This window comes from Coregonus lavaretus, assembly GCF_964263955.1.
Source record: "Coregonus lavaretus genome assembly, chromosome: 34".
In the NCBI taxonomy this organism is placed as follows: Eukaryota; Metazoa; Chordata; class Actinopteri; order Salmoniformes; family Salmonidae; genus Coregonus; species Coregonus lavaretus.
In genome coordinates, this window is record NC_140021.1 from 12,752,685 (window position 1) to 12,780,477 (window position 27,793).

General features: G+C 44.2%; 1 protein-coding gene across 1 annotated transcript in view; it reads left to right on the forward strand.

Moving 5' to 3' along the window:
- Positions 1-27,197, forward strand: part of LOC311109364 (TRAF2 and NCK-interacting protein kinase-like) — a 59,885-nt gene extending 32,688 nt beyond the window's left edge. The window contains exons 24-33 of the mRNA XM_084152217.1: positions 218-358; positions 10,460-10,571; positions 10,781-10,951; positions 12,409-12,552; positions 13,041-13,175; positions 13,334-13,434; positions 13,632-13,781; positions 14,264-14,423; positions 23,757-23,896; positions 24,026-27,197. Of these exons, the coding sequence (XP_084008343.1) occupies positions 218-358; positions 10,460-10,571; positions 10,781-10,951; positions 12,409-12,552; positions 13,041-13,175; positions 13,334-13,434; positions 13,632-13,781; positions 14,264-14,423; positions 23,757-23,896; positions 24,026-24,109 (1,338 nt within the window). The 3' untranslated portion in view covers positions 24,110-27,197. The remainder of the gene's footprint in view (positions 1-217; positions 359-10,459; positions 10,572-10,780; positions 10,952-12,408; positions 12,553-13,040; positions 13,176-13,333; positions 13,435-13,631; positions 13,782-14,263; positions 14,424-23,756; positions 23,897-24,025) is intronic.
- The last annotated feature ends 596 nt before the right edge of the window (positions 27,198-27,793 follow it).

Below are 27,793 nucleotides of genomic sequence, written 5' to 3' on the forward strand. Positions count from 1 at the left end.
TCCACATCAGGGGCAGAACATACCCCTTAACCACAGATCCAGATGAACCTCCTAAACCCTAAACCTAACCTTAACCATTAGATTCCAACCTTAACCTTACCTTAACCACAAATCTAGAATCATCTTATCCTTCCCAAATCCTACCCATCACAAGGAAATACATTAATCTGACCTTAGATCAGTGTGTAGAGTGGCCCTCACTCTCCCTCTGTTCCAGACCTATGGGGACAAGAGGTGGAGCTCCGCTCTCGCCGACAGCAACGGTTTCCCCGGAAACGCCAATCTGCCCGATCTGGTGCAGCAAAGCCCCTCCCCCATGGTCTCCCCTGGCGATGGCTCTGGGCGCAGCCACCCCAAAGTAGGTTCACTAGACCCCTACACCCTAACTGCTTACGCCCTTGCACCCTACACCCCTACATGCTAGCCCTGTACACACAACCTCCCTACTCCCTAGCCCTTATCCAGCAGATCCGACCCGCTTGCTTACAGCTGCACTAGGGTTGGACAGGCTTCCTGTGTAGAGTAAGACACCATGGAGCTGGTGTGAGATATGGCTCGGACAAAGTCCCTCAATCCAGGGATGAGAAATGCGTTGTACTCCGAACTGTCCCATTATCCCAACTAGGGCTGACCCCATTTAGTCAACTGGTCGATTATTTGGTTGATAGGCTGTTGGTCGACCGAGATGTCTTTTAGTCGAGCAGTAGCAAAAAAAATAATAATATCATGGTGTACAAGACACCTGTCTGATTTGCAAAGAGTGGACTGATCCATGGTGGAGGCCGTGGGGATGGCACAGTCCATCACTCCAAGACATGTACTACTGAAATTGTGTATGGTTATATTACATAAACAATGGTGCAACACTAATACAAATAATATGATTTTATAACAAATGTGCTTTCTCCCTCGTTGGGTAGCGGTCGCTGTCCACGGTTCTGAAACACATCAGTGCGATGTTGAATTGGCGCCTTTTCCTAGACCATGTTGCTATGTGCATAACAGCAAAGTTAACCAGTATATTGGTGTTGAGAACAATGCCGGAGGCAGCAGCAGAATGAGGAGATGAGAAAACAGCCCTTGCCTTACTGTCTAAGAAAAGTGAGGAGAGTGGAAACCAGAACTTAATTAGGTCTATAATCAATAGCCTAACTGTTAAATGTGCCTGGCTTTATAAATCATCAATATATCTACAGAAATAAGACAGATCCTGCTTCTGTTGCCTGTTTGAGTGTTTGTTTAATAGCCTACTGGTTCGGTGAGCACCAAGCTTCACACAACGACATGTCAAGGAAACCATTTCACAAATTCGGCTGATAAATAAAGGCTTTACACTTTGTTTTCGTTAGAACAGCCTCTCTGATATTATTTATAATTTATTTAGTGTTTACACTGTTCCAAATGTTCTTGATCTCCTCCTTGTTATTATTATTATTATTATTATTATTATTAAAGTAATGTCATTATCATTAGTAGGCTTAGTATAGCAGCCTTGTATAACCACCATTGAGCTCTAGGCCTATGAGCACATCCTGTTTAGTCTTAATACCGTAACTTACTTAGGTCTAAATTTCAATACTTCTATAGGCTACTGTATCAATCAATCAATCATTCATTTGTTCATGTCATCACACAGCATACGAGTCATTCATGATTTGAAATTGTCACGATCGTTGAGAGACGGGTCGGACCCAGGTGCAGCGTGAAAAGCGTACATGTTTATTAACTCAATAAACAAACCACAAAACAAGAAACAACGTAACGTGAAGTCCTCAGGCTATACACATACAAGCCTAAACGGAACAAGATCCCACAACTAAGGTAGGCAACCAGGCTACCTAAGTATGATCCCCAATCAGAGACAACGAGCGACAGCTGTCTCTGATTGGGAATCACACCCGGCCAAACATAGAAATACAACCTAGATCTACCACATAGAAATACACTAACATAGATTTCAACAGAAAACTCACACCCTGACCCAACCAACGAGAGTTCACTCGATCAGGGCGTGACAGAAATGCAATCAAGCATTTTAGTTTTTAAATAAAATAAAGTGAGCCTTGAATAATTAGCTTAAACAATAAATAAACCGTGCCATTTTGGAAATTGCATTCACGAATGAATACGACTGTTTAGTCTTTGCTGTAATAAAGGCTTGACAAAAAAAAACGTTACAACAGACTCTCTGGTACGCTTATACTTTATTTAATGTTGTTTACATTGTTCCAAACGGTCAGAAAAATTATATTGTAATCTATACAGCACCTGTTTGGCACACATAATATGCATGCATCGCTTGCTCCTTACCTTATTTTTCTTGATCTCCAGTATTTTCCACAACTAGTCACATTTATTCCACACATCTGACATTCCCTTTACCTCCTGAGCAACCTGTAAATATTCCCCCGTTTCAAGGTTATTTGTCACATCCTCTGCATCCATTTTGCTGTCACATGTGTTACGGTGTTCAGAGTTTGTTATAACCAATTTACTGATGTGATTATGATATGCTATAGGCACGGCCTGCCCGCTCATTAGGCAGGATTAGGCGGCCTCCTATGGCGGCAGATTGACGAGGGCGGCATTTTCTGAGATAAACTGACCAAGAAGCACGTCCAACAACAACACATAAAACCTCACGTAATTCTGCCCAAAAACAATGACAATTTCTCTCAACCAGTGGCATATGGGCTTTGTAGGTGAGCGCTGATGCCACCCTTTGATAAGCAGCGGCCACTTTGTCAAAGACAGGGGCGCAAAATATTTTGCTTGTCCATTCTTAGCGCTTCTCTCCAGGGTGCATTTCTGCAGTGCTCCACCAACGTTCAGTCCAAATAATTATCTAACATAAATCATGTAGCAAATATAGGATTTGGTAGAAAGAGTGTGGCCTTTCCTAAGCCTACAGGCTGGAGATAAAATGTATGACAATGCAATGAGACGGACCCTTTTTACATCATGCAGGTTTCTCTGATCAAATAGCCAAACCTAAATGGCGCTCAATCAAAAAATTGTTTTGCTGTCATGTTAGCAAAGCAACATATCCTAAAAACAGGACAGGTCAAAGTAAAATGGACAGTATGGAATGGATAATCACAAATGTTGTCCCGGAGTTTCACCCCATTGTCATGATCAGTGGTTTCAAATTTGTATCCGTCCATTTTTTTGACAAGCTGATCGTAGCAAAAAATTAAATACTTCTACATTTCCCGCAGTGTAAACAGAATGCAAATAACGCCTGATAAAGTTGGGTAGCTGATATTCAGAGCTTAAATAGCCAAATTGATTAGTCACAGGAATCAGGACTAATCCAGCCAATGTAATGGCCTGTTTTACAAACGGTGGGCCTACCACATGGATGGGCATTCATAGAATTCCATTGAGGGCCAACATGGTAGGCTACACCCTAGTAAGCTCCAGCAGATGTCTTTTGGATGTTGTTTTTTGGTGTTTTACTAACAGTAGGCTTACCACATACAGTGGGGGGGGAAAGTATTTAGTCAGCCACCAATTGTGTAAGTTCTCCCACTTAAAAAGATGAGAGAGGCCTGTAATTTTCATCATAGGTACACGTCAACTATGACAGACAAATTAAGAGAGAAAAATCCAGAAAATCACATTGTAGGATTTTTAATGAATTTATTTGCAAATTATGGTGGAAAATAAGTATTTGGTCACCTACAAACAAGCAAGATTTCTGGCTCTCACAGACCTTCTTTAAGATGCTCCTCTGTCCTCCACTCGTTACCTGTATTAATGGCACCTGTTTGAACTTGTTATCAGTATAAAAGACACCTGTCCACAACCTCAAACAGTCACACTCCAAACTCCACTATGGCCAAGACCAAAGAGCTGTCAAAGGACACCAGAAACAAAATTGTAGACCTGCACCAGGCTGGGAAGACTGAATCTGCAATAGGTAAGCAGCTTGGTTTGAAGAAATCAACTGTGGGAGCAATTATTAGGAAATGGAAGACATACAAGACCACTGATAATCTCCCTCGATCTGGGGCTCCACGCAAGATCTCACCCCGTGGGGTCAAAATGATCACAAGAACGGTGAGCAAAAATCCCAGAACCACACGGGGGGACCTAGTGAATGACCTGCAGAGAGCTGGGACCAAAGTAACAAAGCCTACCATCAGTAACACACTACGCCGCCAGGGACTCAAATCCTGCAGTGCCAGACGTGTCCCCCTGCTTAAGCCAGTACATGTCCAGGCCCGTCTGAAGTTTGCTAGGGTGCATTTGGATGATCCAGAAGAGGATTGGGAGAATGTCATATGGTCAGATGAAACCAAAATATAACTTTTTGGTAAAAACTAAACTCGTCGTGTTTGGAGGACAAAGAATGCTGAGTTGCATCCAAAGAACACCATACCTACTGTGAAGCATGGGGGTGGAAACGTCATGCTTTGGGGCTGTTTTTCTGCAAAGGGACCAGGACGACTGATCCGTGTAAAGGAAAGAATGAATGGGGCCATGTATCGTGAGATTTTGAGTGAAAACCTCCTTCCATCAGCAAGGGCATTGAAGATGAAACGTGGCTGGGTCTTTCAGCATGACAATGATCCCAAACACACCGCCCGGGCAACGAAGGAGTGGCTTCGTAAGAAGCATTTCAAGGTCCTGGAGTGGCCTAGCCAGTCTCCAGATCTCAACCCCATAGAAAATCTTTGGAGGGAGTTGAAAGTCCGTGTTGCCCAGTGACAGCCCCAAAACATCACTGCTCTAGAGGAGATCTGCATGGAGGAATGGGCCAAAATACCAGCAACAGTGTGTGAAAACCTTGTGAAGACTTACAGAAAACGTTTGACCTGTGTTATTGCCAACAAAGGGTATATAACAAAGTATTGAGAAACTTTTGTTATTGACCAAATACTTATTTTCCACCATAATTTGCAAATAAATTCATTAAAAATCCTACAATGTGATTTTCTGGATTTTCTTTTCTCAATTTGTCTGTCATAGTTGACGTGTACCTATGATGAAAATTACAGGCCTCTCTCATCTTTTTAAGTGGGAGAACTTGCACAATTGGTGGCTGACTAAATACTTTTTTCCCCCACTGTAGATGGGCATTCATAAAATTCAATTTCAGGCAACACTGTAGGCTACACCTCAGTAAGCACGGACCGACAGTGTCGCCTTTTGGACGTCTTTGTTTGGTTCAGATTTTGTCCGGTCTTGACCAGCCTTGATTTGGTCCAAACATAGACGTCTATAAATGACTTCTTTTCAACTATCATTCAGAACCAAAAATGAGCCTGATTTTAACGTCCGGAAAAGATGCCTCTTCAGCGTCCTGGAAAATATATATTTAAAAAATACAGAAAATAACTTCACCTTTCATTCAGAACCTAAATTGAACCTAACTTCAACGTCTGGAAAATACTTATTTTAGACTTATTTTTAATGTCATTTTGCTTACTGGGACTATTCTAGTTTTGCAGGGAGCGGCATTTTTTGGTCTCGCCTATGGCAGCAGAACGGCAAAGACCGGCCCTGGCTATAGGTCAGGCCCTATTGTGCCCTATTTAGACAGGATTCGTTTTACTGGGGGAGGTCGGGTAATGTAATTATGTGCACGAGCACAAAACACCACATCTGTAACTTTTGTCCCATCTGAATCAGCCATGGCAGTTATTTTTACATGGCAGGAGAGTAAAAATTCCAACCAGAATAACCTACTGTTTTTTGGCGAACTCCAAGGTCCTCTGATAATACTAGTCCCGTGTGAATCGACATCCCTGTGTTTTGAGAGAAATCTCTGAGTTTGACAGGTGTTGCTCGCGGTTTGCGTAAGAAAACAATTACTGATTCATAAGCTACAGTGTATTCGAAAAGTATTCAGACCCCATTACTTTTTCCACATTTTGCAAAAAACGTTTTAGCTAATGTATTAAAAATAAAAAACGGAAATATCACATTTACATAAGTATGCAGACCATTTACTCAGTACTTTGTTGAAGCACCTTTGGCAGCGATTACAGCCTCGAGTCTTGTTGGGTATGACGCTACAAGCTTGTCACACCTGTATTTTGGGAGTTTCTCCCATTCTTCTCTGAAGATCCTCTCAAGCTCTATCAGGTTGAATGGGGAGTGTCACTGCACAGCTATTTTCAGGTCTCCAGAGATGTTTGATCGGGTTCAAGTCCGGGCTCTGGCTGGGACACTCAAGGACATTCAGAGACTTGTCCTGAAGCCACTCCTGCGTTATCTTGGCTGTGTGCTTAGGGTCGTTGTCCTGTTGGCAGGTGAATCTTCGCCCCCAATCTGAGGTTCCGAGCACTCTGGAGCAGGTTTTCATCAAGGATCTCTCTGTACTTTGCTCCGTTCATCTTTCCCTCAATCCTGACTAGTCTCCCAGTCCCTGCCGCTGAAAAACATCCCCACAGCATGATGCTGCCACCACCATGCTTCACCGTAGGGATGGTGCCAGGTTTCCTCCAGATGTGACGCTTGGCATTCAGGCCAAAGAATTCAATCTTGGTTTCATCAGACTAGAGAATCTTGTTTCTCATGATCTGAGAGTCTTTAGGTGCCTTTTGGCAAACTCCAAGCGGGCTGTCATGTGCATTTTACTGAGGAGTGGCTTCCGTCTGGCCACTCTACCATAAAGGCCTGATTGGTGGAGTGCTGCAGAGATGGTTGTCCTTCTGGAAGGTTCTCCCATCTCCACAGAGAAACTCTAGAGCTCTGTCAGAGTGACCATCGGGTTCTTGGTCACCTCTCTGACCAAGGCCCTTCTCCCCTGATTGCTCAGTTTGGCCGGACGGCCAGCTCTAGGAAGAGTCTTGGTGGTTCCAAACTTCTTCAATTTAAGAATGATGGAGGCCACTGTGTTCTTGGGGACCTTCAATGCTGCAGACATTTTTCGGGACCCTTCCCCAGATCTGTGCCTTGACACAATCCTGTCTTGGAGCTCTACGGACAATTCCTTCGACCTCATGGCTTGGTTTTTGCTCTGACATGCACTGTCAACTGTGGGCCCTTTATATAGACAGGTGTGTGCCTTTCCAAATCATGTCCAATCAATTGAATTTTCCACAGGTGGACTCCAATCAAGTTGTAGAAACATCTCAAGGATGATCAATGGAAACCGGATGCACCTGAGCTCAATTTCGAGTCTCATAGCAAAGGGTCTGAATACTTATGTAAATAAGGTATTTCTGTTTTTTATTTTTTTATGTGGAAAAAGTAAAAGGGTCTGAATACTTTCTGAATGCACTGTATATACACAGTGCGTTCAGAAAGTATTCAGACACCTTCCCTTTTTGCATTTAGGACATACTGCGGATCGCTAAAATATCCTAATGGTTATGATCACACTTCCTCAATTCAAATATTATGGTGACACTATATGACAGATGGTTTGGTATGGTTTAGACTTGGGAACCAAGCTCTAGTTATCAGTGTGGCCCTATCACCTGGACATGTTGAAATACTGTATCTTCACGGCTAGAATAAAAACCTCCAGGCTTGCGTCATAACTGTCAATTTATTGGGGGAAAACTACAGGGGGCGGTTTGGAAAAAACGAATCCCGTCCGAATCGTCTACTGGAATAACAGACATTCTGGAGTAATAATTACATAACCAACGTTCCCTAGTAATACTAGTCCCATGCGAATAGGTCTTTGGTCACATGCATGCGATGCATACATGTGTCACATAAAGAGAGCAAGGGTTGAGGGAATAGGGAATGTTTTTCCTAAACAAATGAAGTATTTCGGTAACAGAACTTTACAGTTAGAAAGGCTTTAATTATGTTTCAGCTTCAGCAACACGGACAGCGCGATAAACACTTTGTTCTGTGGTGGTCGCTGAAGGAGAGAGACAATGGGTGTTAGTCACAGTCACTTGCTGTCTTTTTTTTTTTTTTTTTTACACAGTGCAGCAAGTCTGAGCCTTGCCCAGCACAATCAAATAAATTGCTGATCGGACTCCCTCTAGTAATTTGTATGTCTTATTTATTTAATCAAACCATGTGCTTAAAGCATCAGACAAGCTCAGTGAATATACAGTTGAAGTCGGAAGTTTACATACACTTAGGTTGGAGTCATTAAAACTCATTTTTCAACCACTCCACACATTTCTTGTTAACAAACTATAGTTTTGGCAAGTCGGTTAGGACATCTACTTTGTGCATGACACAAGTAATTTTTCCAACAATTGTTTACAGACAGATTATTTCACTTATAATTCACTGTATCACAATTCCAGTGGGTCAGAAGTTTACATGCACTAAGTTGACTGTGCCTTTAAACAGCTTGGAAAATTCCAGAAAATGATGTCATGGCTTTAGAAGCTTCTGATAGGCTAATTGACATCATTTGAGTCAATTGGAGGTGTACCTGTGGCCTACCTTCAAACTCAGTGCCTCTTTGCTTGACATCATGGGAAAATCAAAATAAATAAGCCAAGACCTCAGAAAAAGAATTATAGACCTCCACAAGTCTGGTTCATCCTTGGAAGCGATTTCCAAACGCCTGAAGGTACCACGTTCATCTGTACAAACAATAGTACGCAAGTATAAACACCATGGGACCACGCAGCCGTCATACCGCTCAGGAAGGAGACGCGTTCTGTCTCCTAGAGATGAATGTACATTGGTGCGAAAAGTGCAAATCAATCCCAGAACAGCAGCAAAGGATCTTGTGAAGATGCTGGAGGAAACAGGTACAGAAGTATCTATATCCACAGTAAAACGAGTCCTATATCGACATAACCTGAAAGGCCGCTCAGCAAGGAAGAAGCCACTGCTCCAAAACCGCCATAAAAAAGCCAGACTACGGTTTGCAACTGCACATGGGGACAAAGATTGTACTTTTTGGAGAAATGTCCTCTGCTCTGATTAAACAAAAATTGAACTGTTTGGCCATAATGACCATTGTTATGTATGGAGGAAAAAGGGGGACGTTTGCAAGCCAAAGAACACCATCCCAACCTTGAAGCACGGGGGTGGCAGCATCATGCTGTGGGGGTGCTTTGCTGCAGGAGGGACTGGTGCACTTCACAAAATAGATGGCATCATGAGGAAGGAAAATTATGTGGATATATTGAAGCAACATCTCAAGACATCAGTCAGGAAGTTAAAGCTTGGTCGCAAATGGGTCTTCCAAATGGACAATGACCCCAAGCATACTTCCAGAGTTGTGGCAAAATGGCTTAAGGACAACAAAGTCAAGGTACTGGAGTAGCCATCACAAAGCCCTGACCTCAATCCTATAGAACATTTGTGGGCAGAACAGAAAAGGCGTGTGCGAGCAAGGAGGCCTATAAACCTGACTCAGTTACACCAGCTCTGTCAGGAGGAACGGGCCAAAATTCACCCAATTTATTGTGGGAAGCTTGTGGAAGGCTACCCGAAACGTTTGACCCAAGTTGAACAATTTAAACGCAATGCTAATTGAGTGTATGTAAACTTCTGACCCACTGGGAATGTGAGGAAAGAAATAAAAGCTGAAATAAATCGTTCTCTCTACTATTATTCTGACATTTCACATTCTTAAAATAAAGTGGTGATCTTAACTGACCTAAGACAGGGAATTTGTACTAGGATTAAATGTCAAGAATTGTGAAAAACTGAGTTTAAATGTATTTGGCTAAGGTTTATGTAAACTTCCGACTTCAACTGTAGTTGATTGGATAAAACACATAGGATGTGTCAATATATGGAAAAATAGACGTTTAAAAATGTCAACCAATCGATTGGTCGAAAGAACAGACAACTCTTGGTCGACCAATATTTTTTTTAGTCGGGGATAGCCCTAATCCTAACCAACTGTTACACAGAGAAGATTAAACGACTAAACTAGCAGTCGTTCAATCTTCTCTGGGTGACATTTGGGATAATGGGACAGTTCGGAGTACAACGCATTTCTCATCCCTGGATTGAGGGACTTTGTCCGAGCCATATCTCACACCAGCTCCATGGTGTCTTACTCTACACAGGAAGCCTGTCCAACCCTAGTGCAGCTGTAAGCAAGCGGGTCGGATCTGCTGGCTACCTAGCCCTGCGCCTCTGGGCTCTTGTGCTCTCTCTGCATCCTGCACTAAAACAAAAAAACTCACCCTCCCTCTAGTCTGACTTGGACCTAGACCCTGAGTCTGTCTGGCTCGCGAGTAAACCCACTCTAACCTAGTTTAACCCAGTCCATATCCATTTCTCACATCTATTATCTTCCTTTGCTGCTGCTGCTGGTCACATACTCTCCTCTCTCCTCTGCATGCTGTGTGTTTGCATGGCAAACCAAGCCTAATGTTGCTCAACACACTTTCCACTCTGGTAACCCGTAAGTGTATGCTGAAACCTCTCACTACCTGGCAACCTGTTACCTCAGGACAGAAATTGGGGCCTGGAGTTTCTTGTTCAGTTCAGATGGTCATGGAAAATTAAACCCTACCTATAATGCTCTGAGGTCCTGATCCCATCCCCTCTCTCTGATTTGCAGTACGGCATGGGCAGTGGTAGTGGCTCCAAGTCCTCCTCCTTCACGGCATTCGTTGATCCACGTGTCTACGGAACCTCCCCCACCGATGATGATGATGAAAACTCTGCCTCTGGTGAGTCAGTGATCTTGTCAATCTTCTTTCATCTTTGCTCTAGCTCTTGTTGCCAGTAAATGACTTAGGAAGGAGGAGGTTACATGAATGTTGCTCTAAGGTTGTAATTTTGTGTGAACATACTGTACATTTTTATAATGTTATCCTGTGGTTGTTGTAAGTTTGAAAAGTTGTGTGAACATTAGTATAATGTTGTCCTGTGGTTACAGCACTCTTTGCAAATGAGCTGCTGCTTCAGGAGCAGGCCAGACTGAACGAGGCCAGAAAGATCAGCGTGGTCAACGTGAACCCTACCAACATACGACCTCACAGCGACACGCCTGAGATACGCAAATACAAGAAACGCTTCAACTCTGAGATACTGTGTGCTGCTCTCTGGGGTAAGACACTTAAACTATACATTATATACAGTTGAAGTCGGAAGTTTACATACACTTAGGTTGGAGTAATTAAAACTCGTTTTTCAACCACTCCACAAATTTCTTGTTAACAAACTACTGTTTTGGCAAGTTGGTTAGGACATCTACTTTGAGCATGACACAAGTAATTTTTCTAACAATTGTTTACAGACAGATTATTTCACTTATAATTCACTCTATCACAATTCCGGAAGGAGTCGCGTTCTCTCTCCTAGAGATGAACGTACTTTGGTGCGAAAAGTGCAAATCAATCCCAGAACAACAGCAAAGGACCTTGTGAAGATGCTGGAGGAAACCGGTACAAAAGTATCTATATCCACAGTAAAACAAGTCATATATCGACATAACCTGAAAGGCCGCTCAGCAAGGAAGAAGCCACTGCTCCAAAACCGCCATAAAAAAACCAGACTACGGTTTGCAACTGCACATGGGGACAAAGATCTACTTTTTGGAGAAATGTCCTCTGGTCTGATGAAACAAAAATAGAACTGTTTAGAACATTGTTATGTTTGGAGGAAAAAGGGGGACGCTTGCAAGCCAAAGAACACCAACACAACCGTGAAGCACAGGGGTGGCAGCATCATGCTGTGGGGGTGCTTTGCTGCAGGAGGGACTGGTGCACTTCACAAAATAGATGGCATCATGAGGAAGGAAAATTATGTGGATATATTGAAGCAACATCTCAAGACATCAGTCAGGAAGTTAAAGCTTGGTCGCAAATGGGTCTTCCAAATGGACAATGACCCCAAGCATACTTCCAGAGTTGTGGCAAAATGGCTTAAGGACAACAAAGTCAAGGTACTGGAGTAGCCATCACAAAGCCCTGACCTCAATCCTATAGAACATTTGTGGGCAGAACAGAAAAGGCGTGTGTGAGCAAGGAGGCCTACAAACCTGACTCAGTTACACCAGCTCTGTCAGGAGGAATGGGCCAAAATTCACCCAGCTTATTGTGGGAAGCTTGTGGAAGGCTACCCGAAACGTTTGACCCAAGTTGAACAATTTAAAGGCAATGCTACCAAATACTAATTGAGTGTATGTAAACTTCTGACCCACTGGGAATGTGATGAAAGAAATAAAAGCTGAAATAAATAATTCTCTCTACTATTATTCTGACATTTCACATTCTTAAATAAAGTGGTGATCCTAACTGACCTAAGACAGGGAATTTATACTTGGATTAAATGTCAGGAATTGTGAAAAACTGAGTTTAAATGTATTTGGCTAAGGTGTATGTAAACTTCTGACTTCAACTGTATATATAGACACACGTTGTGGTATTGTTTGTGTGTGTGTGTGTGAGAAGAAGGTGCTTTCTGTATCCATACGTTTCTATATATCCATAATCTTTGAATCCTTCTCGACTGTAATGTGATTTGTGGGTTCAAATAAAGTATTTAAAATGTGTGTGTGTCTAGGTGTGAACCTGCTGGTGGGGACAGAGAACGGTCTTATGTTGTTGGACCGTAGTGGTCAGGGGAAGGTGTATAACCTGATCAACCGCCGACGCTTCCAACAGATGGATGTTCTGGAGGGCCTCAACGTCCTGGTCACCATATCTGGTAGGACTGATTGCAGCAAGACCGCTACTCGAACACAGTTAGACTTTAACAAAGGGTTCGGTGGCCCCATCGAGGAAGATTTATGGTGTGTTTCTGGTTTTGACTTTGTGGTTTTTAACTGTCCGGCCCCAAAAGGCAGACTTGGGTTTCCTAAAGAGCTGGAGGCCTGTAGCATTGCTTTGTTCAGATTCTAAGATTACTCTCAAATAGCCAACAGGCTTAAGACCTTTCCCTCCCTCTCCTCTCCTTTCCCCTCTCTCTCCTCTCCTTTCCCCTCTCTCTCCTCTCCTCTCCTTTCCCCTCTCTCTCCTCTCCTTTCCCCTGTCTCCTTTCCCCTCTGTCCTTTCCCCTCTCTCCTCTCCTTTCCCCTCTCTCTCCTCTCCTTTCCCCTCTCTCCTTTCTCCTTTCCCCTCTCTCTCCTCTCCTTTCCCCTCTCTCCTTTCTCCTTTCCCCTCTCTCCCTTCTCCTTTTCCCTCTCTCTCCTCCAGGGAAGAAGAATAAGTTGCGTGTGTACTACCTGTCCTGGCTGAGGAACAGGATATTACACAATGACCCTGAGGTGGAGAAGAAGCAGGGCTGGGTCACTGTAGGAGAGCTGGAGGGCTGCGTGCACTACAAAGTCGGTACGACTGTGTGTGTGCGTGTGGACTTGGGGGGTGAAGTTTAAACCTGGGCGTCTGTGTGTTGTATTAGCCCATTTAAGCTAAAGCCAAGGCATTATCACGGGGTGCTAACACAAGCCTCAGTGAGTGATTGACTCTTGTTAGTGTGTTGTTTCCAGTGAAGTATGAGAGGATCAAGTTTCTGGTGATCGCTCTGAAGAACTCAGTGGAGATCTACGCCTGGGCACCCAAACCCTACCACAAGTTCATGGCTTTCAAGGTAACACACACACAAATATTATCTTATTTCCTCCACTACCAGTGTGTAGCTCCCACCTACTCTCACCTGGGTGATGCCACAGCAGCCATTTTGTAGCTAAATGCTCTCCACACATCAGTAATCACAGTGTCTCTCTCAATAATGTCTATCTTTCTCTCTATTCGCCACTGTCTCTCTTCTCTCTGTCTGTCCGTCAGTCGTTCACTGACCTGCAGCACCGCCCCCAGCTGGTTGACCTGACGGTGGAGGAGGGTCAGAGGTTAAAGGTCATCTATGGCTCCAGTGTTGGGTTTCACGTAATCGATGTCGACTCTGGCAACCCTTATGACATCTACATCCCCTCCCACGTAAGGCTGCATGTGTGCATGCGTGTGTATGTGTGTGCGTGCATGGTCAGAGAAGGACAACTGAAACAGGTAACATCTGATTTCTGCACTCTGGTGGTGAGACGTTGGTTTCCCTCTGAACTACAACCCATTTAAATGGTAACCGTACCTACCGTGTGGCAGTTCTGGTTTCAGGGCTCAAATACCATGACGGTTACCATTTATGTTGTTGAAACCATGACAAGGCTGTTTTGTTTACATTGTGTGTTACCATGGTGATTGTGTGGCTGATGGAGTGGGAGATTCCATTGTTGCAGCAGTTTCTCATCGCACAGGGGGGTGGGGAGCTGGCCACAAGACAGGGAGGGAGAGAAAGAAGGGCGAGAAAGAGAGATTTGGAGATTTGGAGGTAGAGGAGTTTTGCGGGGGTCGTGCTCTGTGCCAGCCAGGCTGACGCCAGCCCCCCTACCCCTCCACTGTGTGGTATCTATCGCCCCCGGCAGATTCAGAGTCAGGTGACGCCCCATGCCATCGTGGTGCTGCCGCGGACCGACGGGATGGAGATGCTGCTGTGTTACGAGGACGAGGGCGTCTACGTCAACACCTACGGACGCATCACTAAAGACGTGGTGTTGCAGTGGGGAGAGATGCCTACATCTGTTGGTAGGTCACACACACACACACACAAAAGTATTCATCACCCTCTGCGTTTTTCCTATTTTGTTGCATTACAACCTGTAATTTAAATGGATTTTTATTTGGATTTCATGTAATGGACATACACAAAATAGTCAAAATTGGTGAAATGAAATGAAAAAAAAACATTCTAAAAAATAAATAACGGAAAAGTGGTGCGTGCATATGTATTCACCCTCTTTGCTATGAAGCCCCTAAATAAGATCTGGTGCAACCAATTACCTTCAGAAGTCACATAATTAGTTAGATTGCACACAGGTGGACTTTATTTAAGTGTCACATGATCTCAGTGTATATTACACCTGTTCTGAAAGGCCCCAGAGTCTGCAACACCACTAAGCAAGGGGCACCACCAAGCAAGCGGCACCAAGGAGCTCTCCAAACAGGTCAGGGACAAAGTTGAGGAGATGTACAGATCAGGGTTGGGTTATAAAAAAATATCCAAACCTTTGAACATCCCACGGAGCACCATTTAAATCCATTATTAAAAAATTGAAAGAATATGGCACCACAACAAACCTGCCAAGAGAGGGCCGCCCACCAAAACTCACGGACCAGGCAAGGATGGCATTAATCAGAGAGGCAACAAAGAGACCAAAGATAACCCTGAAGGAGCTGCAAAGCTCCACAGCAGAGATTGGAGTATCTGTCCATAGGACCACTTTAAGCCGCACACTCCACAGAGCTGGGCTTTATGGAAGAGTGGCCAGAAAAAGCCATTGCTTAAAGAAAGAAATAAGCAAACACGTTTGGTGTTCACCAAAAAGCATGTGGGAGACTCCCCAAACATATGGAAGAAGGTGCTCTGGTCAGATGAGACTAAAATTGAGCTTTTTGGCCATCAAGGAAAACTATATGTCTGGCGCAAACCCAACACCTCTCATCACCCCGAGAACACCAACATGTTTTTCATCGGCAGGGACTGTGAAACTGGTCAGAATTGAAGGATTGATGGATGGCGCTAAATACAGGGATATTCTTGAGGGAAACCTGTTTCAGTCTTCCAGAGATTTGAGACTGGGACGGAGGTTCACCTTCCAGCCGGACAATGACCCTAAGCATACTGCTAAAGCAACACTCAAGTGGTTTAAGGGGAAACATTTAAATGTCTTGGAATGGCCTAGTCAAAGCCCAGACCTCAATCAAATTGAGAATCTGTGGTATGACTTAAAGATTGCTGTACACCAATGGAACCCATCCAACTTGAAGGAGCTGGAGCAGTTTTGCCTTGAAGAATGGGCAAAGATTCCAGTGGCTAGATGTGCCAAGCTAATAGAGACATACCCCAAGAGACTTGCAGCTGTAATTGCTGCAAAAGGTGGCTCTACAAAGTATTGACTTTGGGGGGGTGAATAGTTATGCACGCTCAAGTTTTCTGTTTTTTTGTCTTATTTCTTGTTTGTTTCACACAAAAAAAAAAAATTGCATCTTCAAAGTGGTAGGCATGTTGTGTAAATCAAATGATACAACCTGGAATAAAAATGGATTTTTGTAAGGTAACAAAATAGGAAAAATGCCAAGGGGGGTGAATACTTTCTCAAGCCACTGTATATACACAACTCTCACTGCCCCCCTCACAAACACTTCTATACCTCTCAATGGTTCATAAAATACACCCCTCACTACTCCTCTCTACCCCTCACTACCCCCCTCTGATCCACTAGTAAGGCTAGGACTCCTAGTCTTTTCAGCTTCCAACCCCTGCTCTCCAACTCCAACCCCTGCTCTCCAACTCCAACCCCTGCTCTCCAACTCCAACCCCTGCTCTCCAACTCCAACCCCTGCTCTCCAACTCCAACCCCTGCTTTCCAACTCCAACCCCTGCTCTCCAACTCCAACCCCTGCTCTCCAACTCCAACCCCTGCTTTCCAACTCCAACCCCTGCTCTCCAACTCCAACCCCTGCTCTCCAACTCCAACCCCTGCTCTCCAACTCCAACCCCTGCTATCCAACTCCAACCCCTGCTCTCCAACTCCAACCCCTGCTCTCCAACTCCAACCCCTGCTCTCCAACTCCAACCCCTGCTCTCCAACTCCAACCCCTGCTCTCCAACTCCAACCCCTGCTTTCCAACTCCAACCCCTGCTCTCCAACTCCAACCCCTGCTCTCCAACTCCAACCCCTGCTTTCCAACTCCAACCCCTGCTCTCCAACTCCAACCCCTGCTCTCCAACCAAGGCCGGCGCCAGAACGAATCAGTTGGACGGGCCTATGATTTCTATAGGCGGACAAATCTTTTCCTGGGACCTCCTATGTGTGCACACGCTTGCACGTTCACATTTTTTTTAAATGGGTGTTATAGTGAAGACCATAGGCAGCTTGTGAGTTTCAAGTTTGGGGAAGCTTACAATTTATCCTACCATCTCTACCGATCTGTGTGCCAGTTATGATTACTTTTATATGCGCATTTTCGTGAAACAGTTTAATTTCAATAATAACGTTTTTGTTTCTCAAAATCATTGTCACTTGGTTAATCATAAAAATCTGAAGTAAAACAATAAAAATCGAAAAGTTAAAATTAAACTAAGGCTAGAGCGCCAGCCTCTTTCATATGGACACATTGATACACTGTGATCCATTGGCGACTAAAGAAAAGAGCGCATAGAACTCAGAGATAGCCTATAGGCCAATGCAGTAAGCCTATAACTTCATCGTCAACTAAGTAAAATACTTAGGCCTAAGGTTGACTAAATAAAAACTGTAGAAAATATTTCACATTCATCTCTCTACACTGCCTGTCTGCCTCCCTTTTTATATGTCTTGACTTGAGCTATTGCTAGTGAAGTGCAACATTGTATCAAATCATCAACTGGATCTGGCCCGAAGCTGTCGCTAGCGAACTTGCAACATTATATCAACTAACCCATACTTTTGCATGCAGCAGGCCAGGTAGGCCTACTTCTGTGTGTGTCCCTCAACGTTATCAGGAAAGAGAAACCAGACACATGTTCCTTGCTCACATGAAGCATTGCAAACAAAAGACAATGAAAAAAATTGACAAAACTCGTAATGGTTATGAAATAAACCAAAACTTGTTTTTCACAAGTGTAACAGGTTGTGAACTCCGCAAACAGCGTTTCCAGTCCGAGAATGAGAATGGTAAATGACTGTAATTAATACATGCATTAACAGAAAATAATGTATCCTAATGACAGGGGATTAACGGTACATTTACTATGCCTACTGGTGACATGTTATGGGGAATTTATCAAAAATAAACAATCAAAGGGCAAACAATTCACACAATGAAAGAATTGGCGGATTCTGGAGAGCTGAGTGCATGCATTCTGGAGAGGGACGCACCATATCTTTGCCAAACCCCCTCCCCTTCTTCTTGTTGCAACACTTTAAATTATTCTCGACACGTTATCGTCACACATATTTTAGATGCTTATCACTGACAGCCGCAACTCAATCAGCTAGACCTACTGCCAAACGCATTACCCACATTGGGGGCAAATAGGCATAGGGCCTACACACTTGTGATTTGAAACAATCCACAGCAAAAAAAATTAAAGATGCTAATGCTCCCTGGTGAAGTATTTTGAATTATTTTATTTAGACAGGAGTAATTATACCCTATAATTTTGGTGAAACATCAATTTACTTTAGGGGAATCTAGCATCCTAACAGTGCACCTGCCAACTTTCCTTTCCAATTCGCAAGAGGCTGAAACCAGATATCTGTATATAATGACGTGATGCTCATGTCTCCGCCCTAACAATGGGAGTCTTTGTCCCAAAGGTGGGAAGGCAGGCGACAAGCTTAGGTCTGCATATTATGCCCATAGAAATGCATTGGGCTTATTCTGGACAGATTCTGGCGAGAGTGAACCCTCTCGCATCGCCTCTTCCTCTCTGCTGAAACTATGTCACTGGAGAAAGCATCTTAGCGAGCGAAACAGTGCCCCTCTAAATGTAGCCCATGTATCTGATGCTGTCTGGCCAGAAATAGTATGACATGCCATACTCTTTTGGTCCAGACAGCATCAGATACATGGTCTACACATACTGAGACAGAGGGGTACTGTTTCGCTCGCTCGGATGCTTTAACTGAGATTGATGCATCTTTCTGTCGGCACGCGTCTCTGTCAAATAAATTATCAATATTTTATTTGACGGGCAAGGAAGCCTTCTAAGGCCCATCCATAACGCCGGACCTGTCTCCAAACACTGCTCTCCAACCCCTGCGCTCCAAACCCTGCTCTCCAACCCCTGCTCTCCAACCCCTGCTCTCCAACCCCTGCTCTCCAACCCTTGCTCTCCTGCTCCAACCCCCACCAAATACCTCATAGTAGTAGCATTCCCCTTCCAAATGCTATATAATAACACACACACACTTGCAACCCATAGATCGACAGTTACACACACTCTGCATGCTCCTACAAGTGATGCCCCTCGACCTGTACTTCTCACACTCCTTACCCCTAGAGTACTGCCCTCCCCCCAAGTACAGGGAGGAATGTTTGTGTGTCTGTTTGTCTGCTACTTTATGTTATTCATGTTGTTTTTGTGTTGTTGTTTGATAGACAACCAGATGATACTGAAATCTAATGGATATCTACCTGTACATGAATATATCTACCTGTGTCTCTGGGTCAAGGATACAGTGCCTTCAGAAAGTATTCAGACCCCTTGACTTTTTCCACATTTTGTTATGTTACAGCCTTATTATAAAAAAATTAAAAACACACAATACCCCATAATGACAAAGCAAAAACATGTTTTTATAATTTTTTGCTAATTTATTAAAAATAAAAAACGGAAATATGATGTTTTCACAAGTATTCAGACCCTTTACTCAGTACTATGTTGAATCACCTTTGGCAGCGATTACAGCATAGAGTCTTCTTGGGTATGACACTACAAGCGTGACACACCTGTATTTGGGGAGTTTCTCCCATTCTTCTCTGAAGATCCTCTCAAGCTCTGTCAGGTTGGATGGGGAACGTTGCTGCACAGCTATTTTCAGGTCTCTCCAGAGATATTCGATCGGGTTCAAGTCCGTGTTCTGGCTGGGACACTCAAGGACATTCAGAGACTTGTCTTGAAGCCACTCCTGCGTTGTCTTGGCTGTGTGCTTAGGGTCGTTGTCCTGTTGGAAGGTGAACCTTCACCCCAGTCTGAGGTCCTGAGCGCTCTGGAGCAGGTTTTCATCTGTACTTTGCCCCTTTCATCTTTGCCTCGATCCTGACTAGTTTCCCAGTCCCTGCCGCTGAAATACATCCCCACAGCATGATGCTGCCACCACCATGCTTCACTCTTGCTTTCATCAGACCAGAGAATCGTGTTTCTCATGGTCTGAGAGTCTTTAGGTGCCTTTTGGCAAACTCCAAGCAGGCTGTCATGTGCCTTTTACTGAGAAGTGACTTCCATCTGGCCACTCTACCAAGAAGGCCTGATTGGTGGAGTGCAGCAGAGATGGTTGTCCTTCTGGAAGCTTCTCCCATCTCCACAGAGGAGCTCTGTCAGAGTGACCATCGGGTTCTTGGTCACCTCCCTGACCTTCTCCCCCGATTGCTCAGTTTGGCCGGACGGCCAGCTCTAGGAAGAGACTTGGTGGTTCCAAACTTCTTCCATTTAAGAATGATGGAGGCCACTGTGTTCTTGGGGACCTTTAATGCTGCAGACATTCTTTGCGACCCTTCCCCAGATCTGTGCCTCGACACAATCCTGTCTTGGAGCTCTACGGACAATTCCTTCGACCTCATCGCTTGTCATTGGCTCTGAAATGCACTGTCAACTGTGGGACCTTATATAGACAGGTGTGTGCCTTTCCAAATCGATGTCCAATCAATTGAATTTAGCACAGGTGGACTCCAATCAAGTTGTAGAAACATCTCAAGGATGATCAATGGAAACAGGATGCACCTGAGCTCAATTTCGAGTCTCATAGCAAATGTCTGAATACTTATATAAATAAGGTATTTCTGTTTTTTTATATTTAATAAATTTTCTAACATTTCTAAAAACCTGTTTTCGCTTTGTCATTATGTGGTATTGTGTGTAGATTGCTGAGGATTTTTATTTATTTAATCCATTTTAGAATAAGTCTGTAATGTAACAAAATGTGGAAAAAGTCAAGGGGTCTGAATACTTTCCGAAGGCACTGTATGTCTCTCTGGGTCTAGGATACGTCTACCTGTCTCTCTTCAGGATGGAGACACTTTCTGTTTGTCTTTATGTATGTACACTGCTCAAAAAAATTAAGGGAACACTTAAACAGCACAATGTAACTCCAAGTCAATCACACTTCTGTGAAATCAAACTGTCCACTTAGGAAGCAACACTGATTGACAATAAATTTCACATGCTGTTGTGCAAATGGAATAGACAACAGGTGGAAATTATAGGCAATTAGCAAGACACCCCCAATAAAGGACTGGTTTTGCAGGTGGTGACCACAGACCACTTCTCAGTTCCTATGCTTCCTGATGTTTTGGTCACTTTTGAATGGTGGCGGTGCTTTCACTCTAGTGGTAGCATGAGACGGAGTCTACAACCCACACAAGTGGCTCAGGTAGTGCAGCTCATCCAGGATGGCACATCAATGCGAGCTGTGGCAAGAAGGTTTGCTGTGTCTGTCAGCGTAGTGTCCAGAGCATGGAGGCGCTACCAGGAGACAGGCCAGTACATCAGGAGACGTGGAGGAGGCCGTAGGAGGGAAACAACCCAGCAGCAGGACTGCTACCTCCGCCTTTGTGCAAGGAGGAGCAGGAGGAGCACTGCCAGAGCCCTGCAAAATGACCTCCAGCAGGCCACAAATGTGCATGTGTCTGCTCAAACGGTCAGAAACAGACTCCATGAGGGTGGTATGAGGGCCCGACGTCCACAGGTGGGGGTTGTGCTTACAGCCCAACACCGTGCAGGACGTTTGGCATTTGCCAGAGAACACCAAGATTGGCAAATTCGCCACTGGCGCCCTGTGCTCTTCATAGATGAAAGCAGGTTCACACTGAGCACATGTGACAGACGTGACAGAGTCTGGAGACGCCGTGGAGAATGTTCTGCTGCCTGCAACATCCTCCAGCATGACCGGTTTGGCGGTGGGTCAGTCATGGGGTGGGGTGGCATTTCTTTGGGGGGCCGCACAGCCCTCCATGTGCTCGCCAGAGGTAGCCTGACTGCCATTAGGTACCGAGATGAGCTCCTCAGACCCCTTGTGAGACCATATGCTGGTGCGGTTGGCCCTGGGTTCCTCCTAATGCAAGACAATGCTAGACCTCATGTGGCTGGAGTGTGTCAGCAGTTCCTGCAAGAGGAAGGCATTGATGCTATGGACTGGCCTGCCCGTTCCCCAGACCTGAATCCAATTGAGCACATCTGGGACATCATGTCTCACTCCATCCACCAACGCCACGTTGCACCACAGACTGTCCAGGAGTTGGCGGATGCTTTAGGTCAGGACTGGGAGGAGATCCCTCAGGAGACCATCCGCCACCTCACCTGTAGTGTGGTTTTCCACTTTAATTTTGAGGGTGACTCCAAATCCAGACCTGCATGGGTTGATCAATTTGATTTCCATTGATAATTTTTGTGTGATTTTGTTGTCAGCACATTCAACTATGTAAAGAAAAAAGTATTTAATAAGATTATTTCATTCATTCAGATCTAGGATGTGTTATTTTAGTGTTCCCTTTATTTTTTTGAGCAGTGTATGTCAAATACATTGTCTTTATATACACTGAGTGTACAAAACATTAGGAACACCTGCTCTTTCCATGACATAGACTGACCAGGTGAATCCAGGTGAAAGCTATGATCCCTTACTGATGTCACTTGTTAAATCCACTTCAATCAGTGTAGATGAAGGTAGGAGACAGGTTAAAGAAGGATTTTTAAGCCTTGAGACAATTGATACATGGATTGTGTATGTGTGCCATTCAGAGGGTGAATGGGCAAGACAAAATATTTAAGTGCCTATGGTAGTAGGTGCCAGGCGCACCGGTTTGTGTCAAGAACTGCAACGCTGCTGAGTTTTTCACGCTCAACAGTTTCCCATGTGTATCAAGAATGGTCCACCACCCATAGGAAATCCAACCAACTTGACAGAACTGTGGGAAGCATTGGAGTCAACATGGGCCATGTAGAGTCCATGCCCCGACGAATTGAGGCTGTTCTGAGGGCAAAGGGGGGGGGTGCAACTCAATATTAGGAAGGTGTCCTTAATGTACATACGTCAAATACTTTCAAGTACTTGCGCTGCGCTTGATTAAGTTTCCTCTGTGCCATGGACTAGCTCCAAAGGTGTAAGGTCCAAGCTAAATCAAGCGCACTTCAAGTATTTGAAAATATTTGACACAGGTCTATTAACGAAGCCCATCACATCTTTAACTAATTAACAAAGCTCAGGGTCAGTTAGTGATGAGGTAACAAGGATGTTATTGCTTTAATCCCACTAGATCTAGAATGGGGTCTTGATAGATCCCTTTAGATCAGCGCTGCCCTTCTATGCTTCTCTTCTGTGTCTCCACTCTAATACCAAGCTTCAGTTTATCATGTCTGTCTGATTGACTAGTTCTGTTTTCATTTGACTCATTCTGTCTCTGTCTGAAACACTGTGTTTGTGTTGTTGTATTTTGAGACTGTACTCAGTCCTAGGAGCTTCCACCCGTGAGTTTATATCTCGTTCTTTTAAAGGTATCTCCACCCTGGCCCCAACACACACACACTATAGAAACACATACAGCCCCAAGCCACCCAATATAAACCTGTACACACACACACACATTCACACACAGACAGGCACACACACACCCACACACTCACACTCCAGTCCGTTGGCCAGCTCACTCCCTGAGCACAAAGGAGCTGGATGACAGAACTGGGAGGTAAAATCACCCAATCATCATCATGCCGCTACTACTGTAACCATCCTCACAGTCATAGTCATCAGTCACCTGCAGAATCTCTGCTACAGTACAACCACCCAGGGGTAAACCGAGGGCAGGGTTACCATCCATGTCAAACCGCTATACCAGAGTCATCACAGTAGACCCTCAGATGGCCGTCTCTCCTAGTAGCGCTCTACGGTTGACTGTGATTATGCCCCCATAACTCTGGGCATCTCTCTTATTAGCGATACTCCCTGGGTCCGTATGAAACTGCCCTCCCCATCCCCCCTCAGGGTGGACAGCTCAGGTGTTTGAGTTTTTATCCGTCGTTCAGAATCAGATACAGAAACTGCTGCAATGATTTCCTCCCGGAGGCGTGGCCAAGGGGTGTGATCTGTGACTGGTTTGAGTGAGTGCTCTCCTGTCCAATCGTCTGTCTGTGTGTCCCTGTCCCTGTCCCTCCCCCAGCCTACATCCACTCCAACCAGATCATGGGCTGGGGAGAGAAGGCCATTGAGATCCGCTCCGTGGAGACGGGACACCTCGACGGAGTTTTCATGCACAAGCGAGCTCAGCGACTGAAGTTCCTGTCGGAGAGGAACGACAAGGTGTGTGTAAGCACAAACACATGTACACGTGTACAAGATCACACACACATATGCTGCAAAGCCTAAACTTATAAGCCAACACACATGCTTACGCTCCTCACTTCCCATGATGCTTTGTGCTGTGTGCAGGTGTTTTTCGCCTCTGTGCGTTCCGGCGGCAGCAGCCAAGTCTTCTTCATGACCTTGAACCGGAGCTCTATGATGAATTGGTAACCCTGGCAACCCCTCATCCTTCATCCTCCCTCCATACTGTACATCCCTAACCAGAGGACAGGATGGAAGGATGAAGAGAGAGAACTGAGACAGACGAGTGAACACAGAGCGGCTGCGGCTCACTGGAGACGGGAGGAGGAGAGAAACCGTCTCCCATCCAGCTCTCATCGCCAGCCAGCCAGACGTCTGCAGTACTAACCTCCCTCCACCAGAGGAACTAGAGAGGAGCTCTCCAGCAACTCTCCAGATTACGCTCAGCCAACACTCTCTCTGTGGTGTGTTTAGTTTCTCTCAGGCGCCATCCAAGATGGCCCGTATTCCCTATACAGTGCAATACTTTTGGCCAGAGTAGGGAATAGGGTGCCATTTTGGACGTAGCCTCAGTGTTCTGTTTTTGGGAGGTTGTGATAGGAGGTGCTGGTGTAGTCTCCCTCATGGGGTCAGGGGTCAGTGACTAAGGGTGTTGTCATGACCCCTGACCTCTGACCTGTATGCATATATATGTGGTGGGGTGAGTGTAGATTCTTGACTGTGGGTGGTCACAAAAAATATGATACTCTTGCCAGTCTTGTTCTAGTTCACCTGTGCTCCCCTCTTTCTCTGTGACTATTCTATTTGACATTCAATCTATTTGCCATATTTCTATTCTGAGTGTTACACATTCTATGATCTGAAACAGAGCTGCTTCCCTATCGGACACTCTTACACAGACGGAACAACAGAGGACAGAGAAAAGGAGATAGAAAGAGAGGATGATGAGAGCAGTCTGAGTGTGTTTAGTTAATCTTCCTCCTGTAAACATGTTATTAAAAAATGTGAAATGCTTCTTCATACTAATGACTGTGAGAGAGGGAGAAGTGAATAGATGGAGAGACAGACGTTTGGGTTGGTTAATGGTCAGGCTTCCTCCTACACCACCTCTTCTCTTCCATCTCTTCCCCTCTTCCATTAGTTGCCTGCTTCTGTACATTTGCATAGTGACACACCTATTCCACTTGTCGTCATCACTTTTGACTTCTAAACTAAGGCAATACACAGGTGTGGTCTGACTGGAGAGAAGCATGGTTGGAAAGATTAACTTTCCAAAATGACACCCACCATGTTATAGTCAGTCAGTACCCTAGACTGGGGGGGTTGGGGGGGTGTAAATGTACTCAAAATAGCTTTAGATGGCCAGGTGGAATGACCACCATTAAGTTTAATCACATTTAGTCTTCTAGGATACTGTGTCTGACACTAACATAAGATCTGCAAAGGTAGTTGAAAGTTGAGGAGGGTGTTTGTGTTTACTGAACCAATGATGAAAGACTAGTGATGTGGGTTGTATGTAATAAAGGGTCATAGAAATGAGCCTACTCCATACACTAATCCCTTACCTTTTCAGTCATCATAGATCTGAAATGACTGGATAAATAGAAGTGTGACCGACTGGTGTTTGAACCTGGGTTGGCAGCTATCTTGCCTTCTCCTGTCTAGTCCTGTCAGATCTGTGAACACTGCAAGGGTATAGGTTCGAGAGAAAGGGGGTTGTCTCCAAGAAACCGTAGGGGAAACATGATAAAGCATTTGATTATGATATCTAACTGATCATTTAGAGAAAGACCGCCATCATGTTCATACTATAAGGCTTTCTACAGAATAGAGAAAATGGTTTCTACAATATGTTTTTATTGTGGTATTTTTTTGTAAGTATCAGACTGTGAACATGTGTGGAAGAATGAAAGCGTGTGTGTGTGACTTGTCTTCCCTGCTAACAGTACAGAATTAAACGGCCACTGTTAAGACTGTGTGTGTGTGTGTGTGTGTGTGTGTTTTCACCTCATCTGAATCACTGGGCTCAATAACCCGCCCCCAGACTGGTACTCCACTTCACAATGTGTTGTTGAAACGTAACTGTCCTTCCTTGAACAGAGACATGATTATGATTACATAGATGTCCTCTGCTGATTTACTTCTCACTGTCTGGATGTCTGTGTCTGACATGTAAAGTACACAGCAGCCGTATCTCACACTGTTGGCCACATGATTTCCCCCCCGCCCCTTTGTCCCACATGTTCAGCTCCATAACACACATACACACACAAAGAAACAAACACCTCTGTGTGACATACTAAACATTGGGATGAAGTCCTGCTCTGCTGAGGGTCCATATGATTTCCTTGTTTGAGAGCTAATCTCAGTTGTGATTTTCATGTTATTTTCTTGAGTTAGAACCAATGTCAATACTGCTGTACGTAGATCTGGAGTCATAAAGGGCTCTGTCTCTGGCTCCATGGGATTAGCTGTGTGGTCTGCTGTGTATGGTAAACTGCCCAAGGTGCTTCACCTCCATGATCTGTGTTTTTGTGACAAAGTGCTTGAAGTGGAATGAAAAAGGTACCAGTACTTATTTAAATTTTACAGTACAGGTAATCTCGACACCCAGGACCAAATCTCAGCTGTTAAGGCTGTCACAAGAGACTATAGTACATGGGTCCATATTTTAGAGCCAATATTCTGTAAGCGGTGCCGGTACTCAAGCAGTAGCAAATCAGAGGAGCCTGTTCTCTGTACCGGTACCAATCAGGATCGGTCAACTGGTCTGAGAGCAGTTCTCTAGTGTTCTGTCTGTTTGCATGTGGAGGTGTGGGGAGAGAGTAGCAGGGCAGACCGCAGTAGGCCTACTCACGGCTTCTTTAGACTTTGGGCCTCAAGGTTGGCACATCACAAATATTTATGTTTTCAATATAAGTGAGTAGAATTTGATTAAACATTGATTATAAGGGAACAATGTTGGGATGGTATCTGTACACTGGCTCCTAGCTTCCTTAGAGTGTTTAGCAATAAAGAGCACTAGCTACTGACTTCTTTAGTCTTCTGCTGTTACTTCTCTGTGTCACCACGACAGACACAGAGTTGCAGCGGGAGGTAGGGTGTATGGGTGATGAGCATAGATACATGTGATTATTGATGGTGATTAATTAATGTGACTGGAGGCATTTTGTTTATTACTTTTCCATGTAACCTACTCACACACTTCATGTTTCCAAATGACAACATGCATTAAAGATGTGCTGTTTTTTTCTTAAATAAAATAAGTTAAACATGAGCTATGTGTTAATGACTGTTATTTATCTTGTCTGTACTCCTCTCTTTTATCATAACAATTGTTTTGTTGTTATGAGCCTGTCAGGGTTGGGGTCAATTCCAGTCAATTCAGGAAGTACTCTAAAATTCAAATTCTCTTGAATACTTTTCAATTAGTATTTCTTTAAATTTTAATTTGAGTTTTGTTCAGTATCTGAATTGAAATTAAATTGACCCCATCCCTGCAGCCTATATTCCCTCTCATCCAGTGTCATGCAGTGCCTTCAGAAAGTATTCACACCCCTTGACTTTTTCACAATTTTGTTGTGTTACAAAGTGGGATTAAAATGGATTTAATTGTCTTTTTTTGTCAACGATCTACACAAAATACTCTGTAATGTCAAAGTGGAAGAACAATTCTAACATTTGTAAAAATAATAATAATAGTAATAAATCTTGATTAGATAAGTATTCAACCCTCTGAGTCAATGCATGTTAGAATCCCCTTTGGCAGCGATTACAGCTGTGACTTTCTGGGTAGGTCTCTAAGAGCTTTGCACACCTGGATTGTACAATATTTGCACATTATTCTTTTTAAAATTCTTCAAGCTCTGTCAA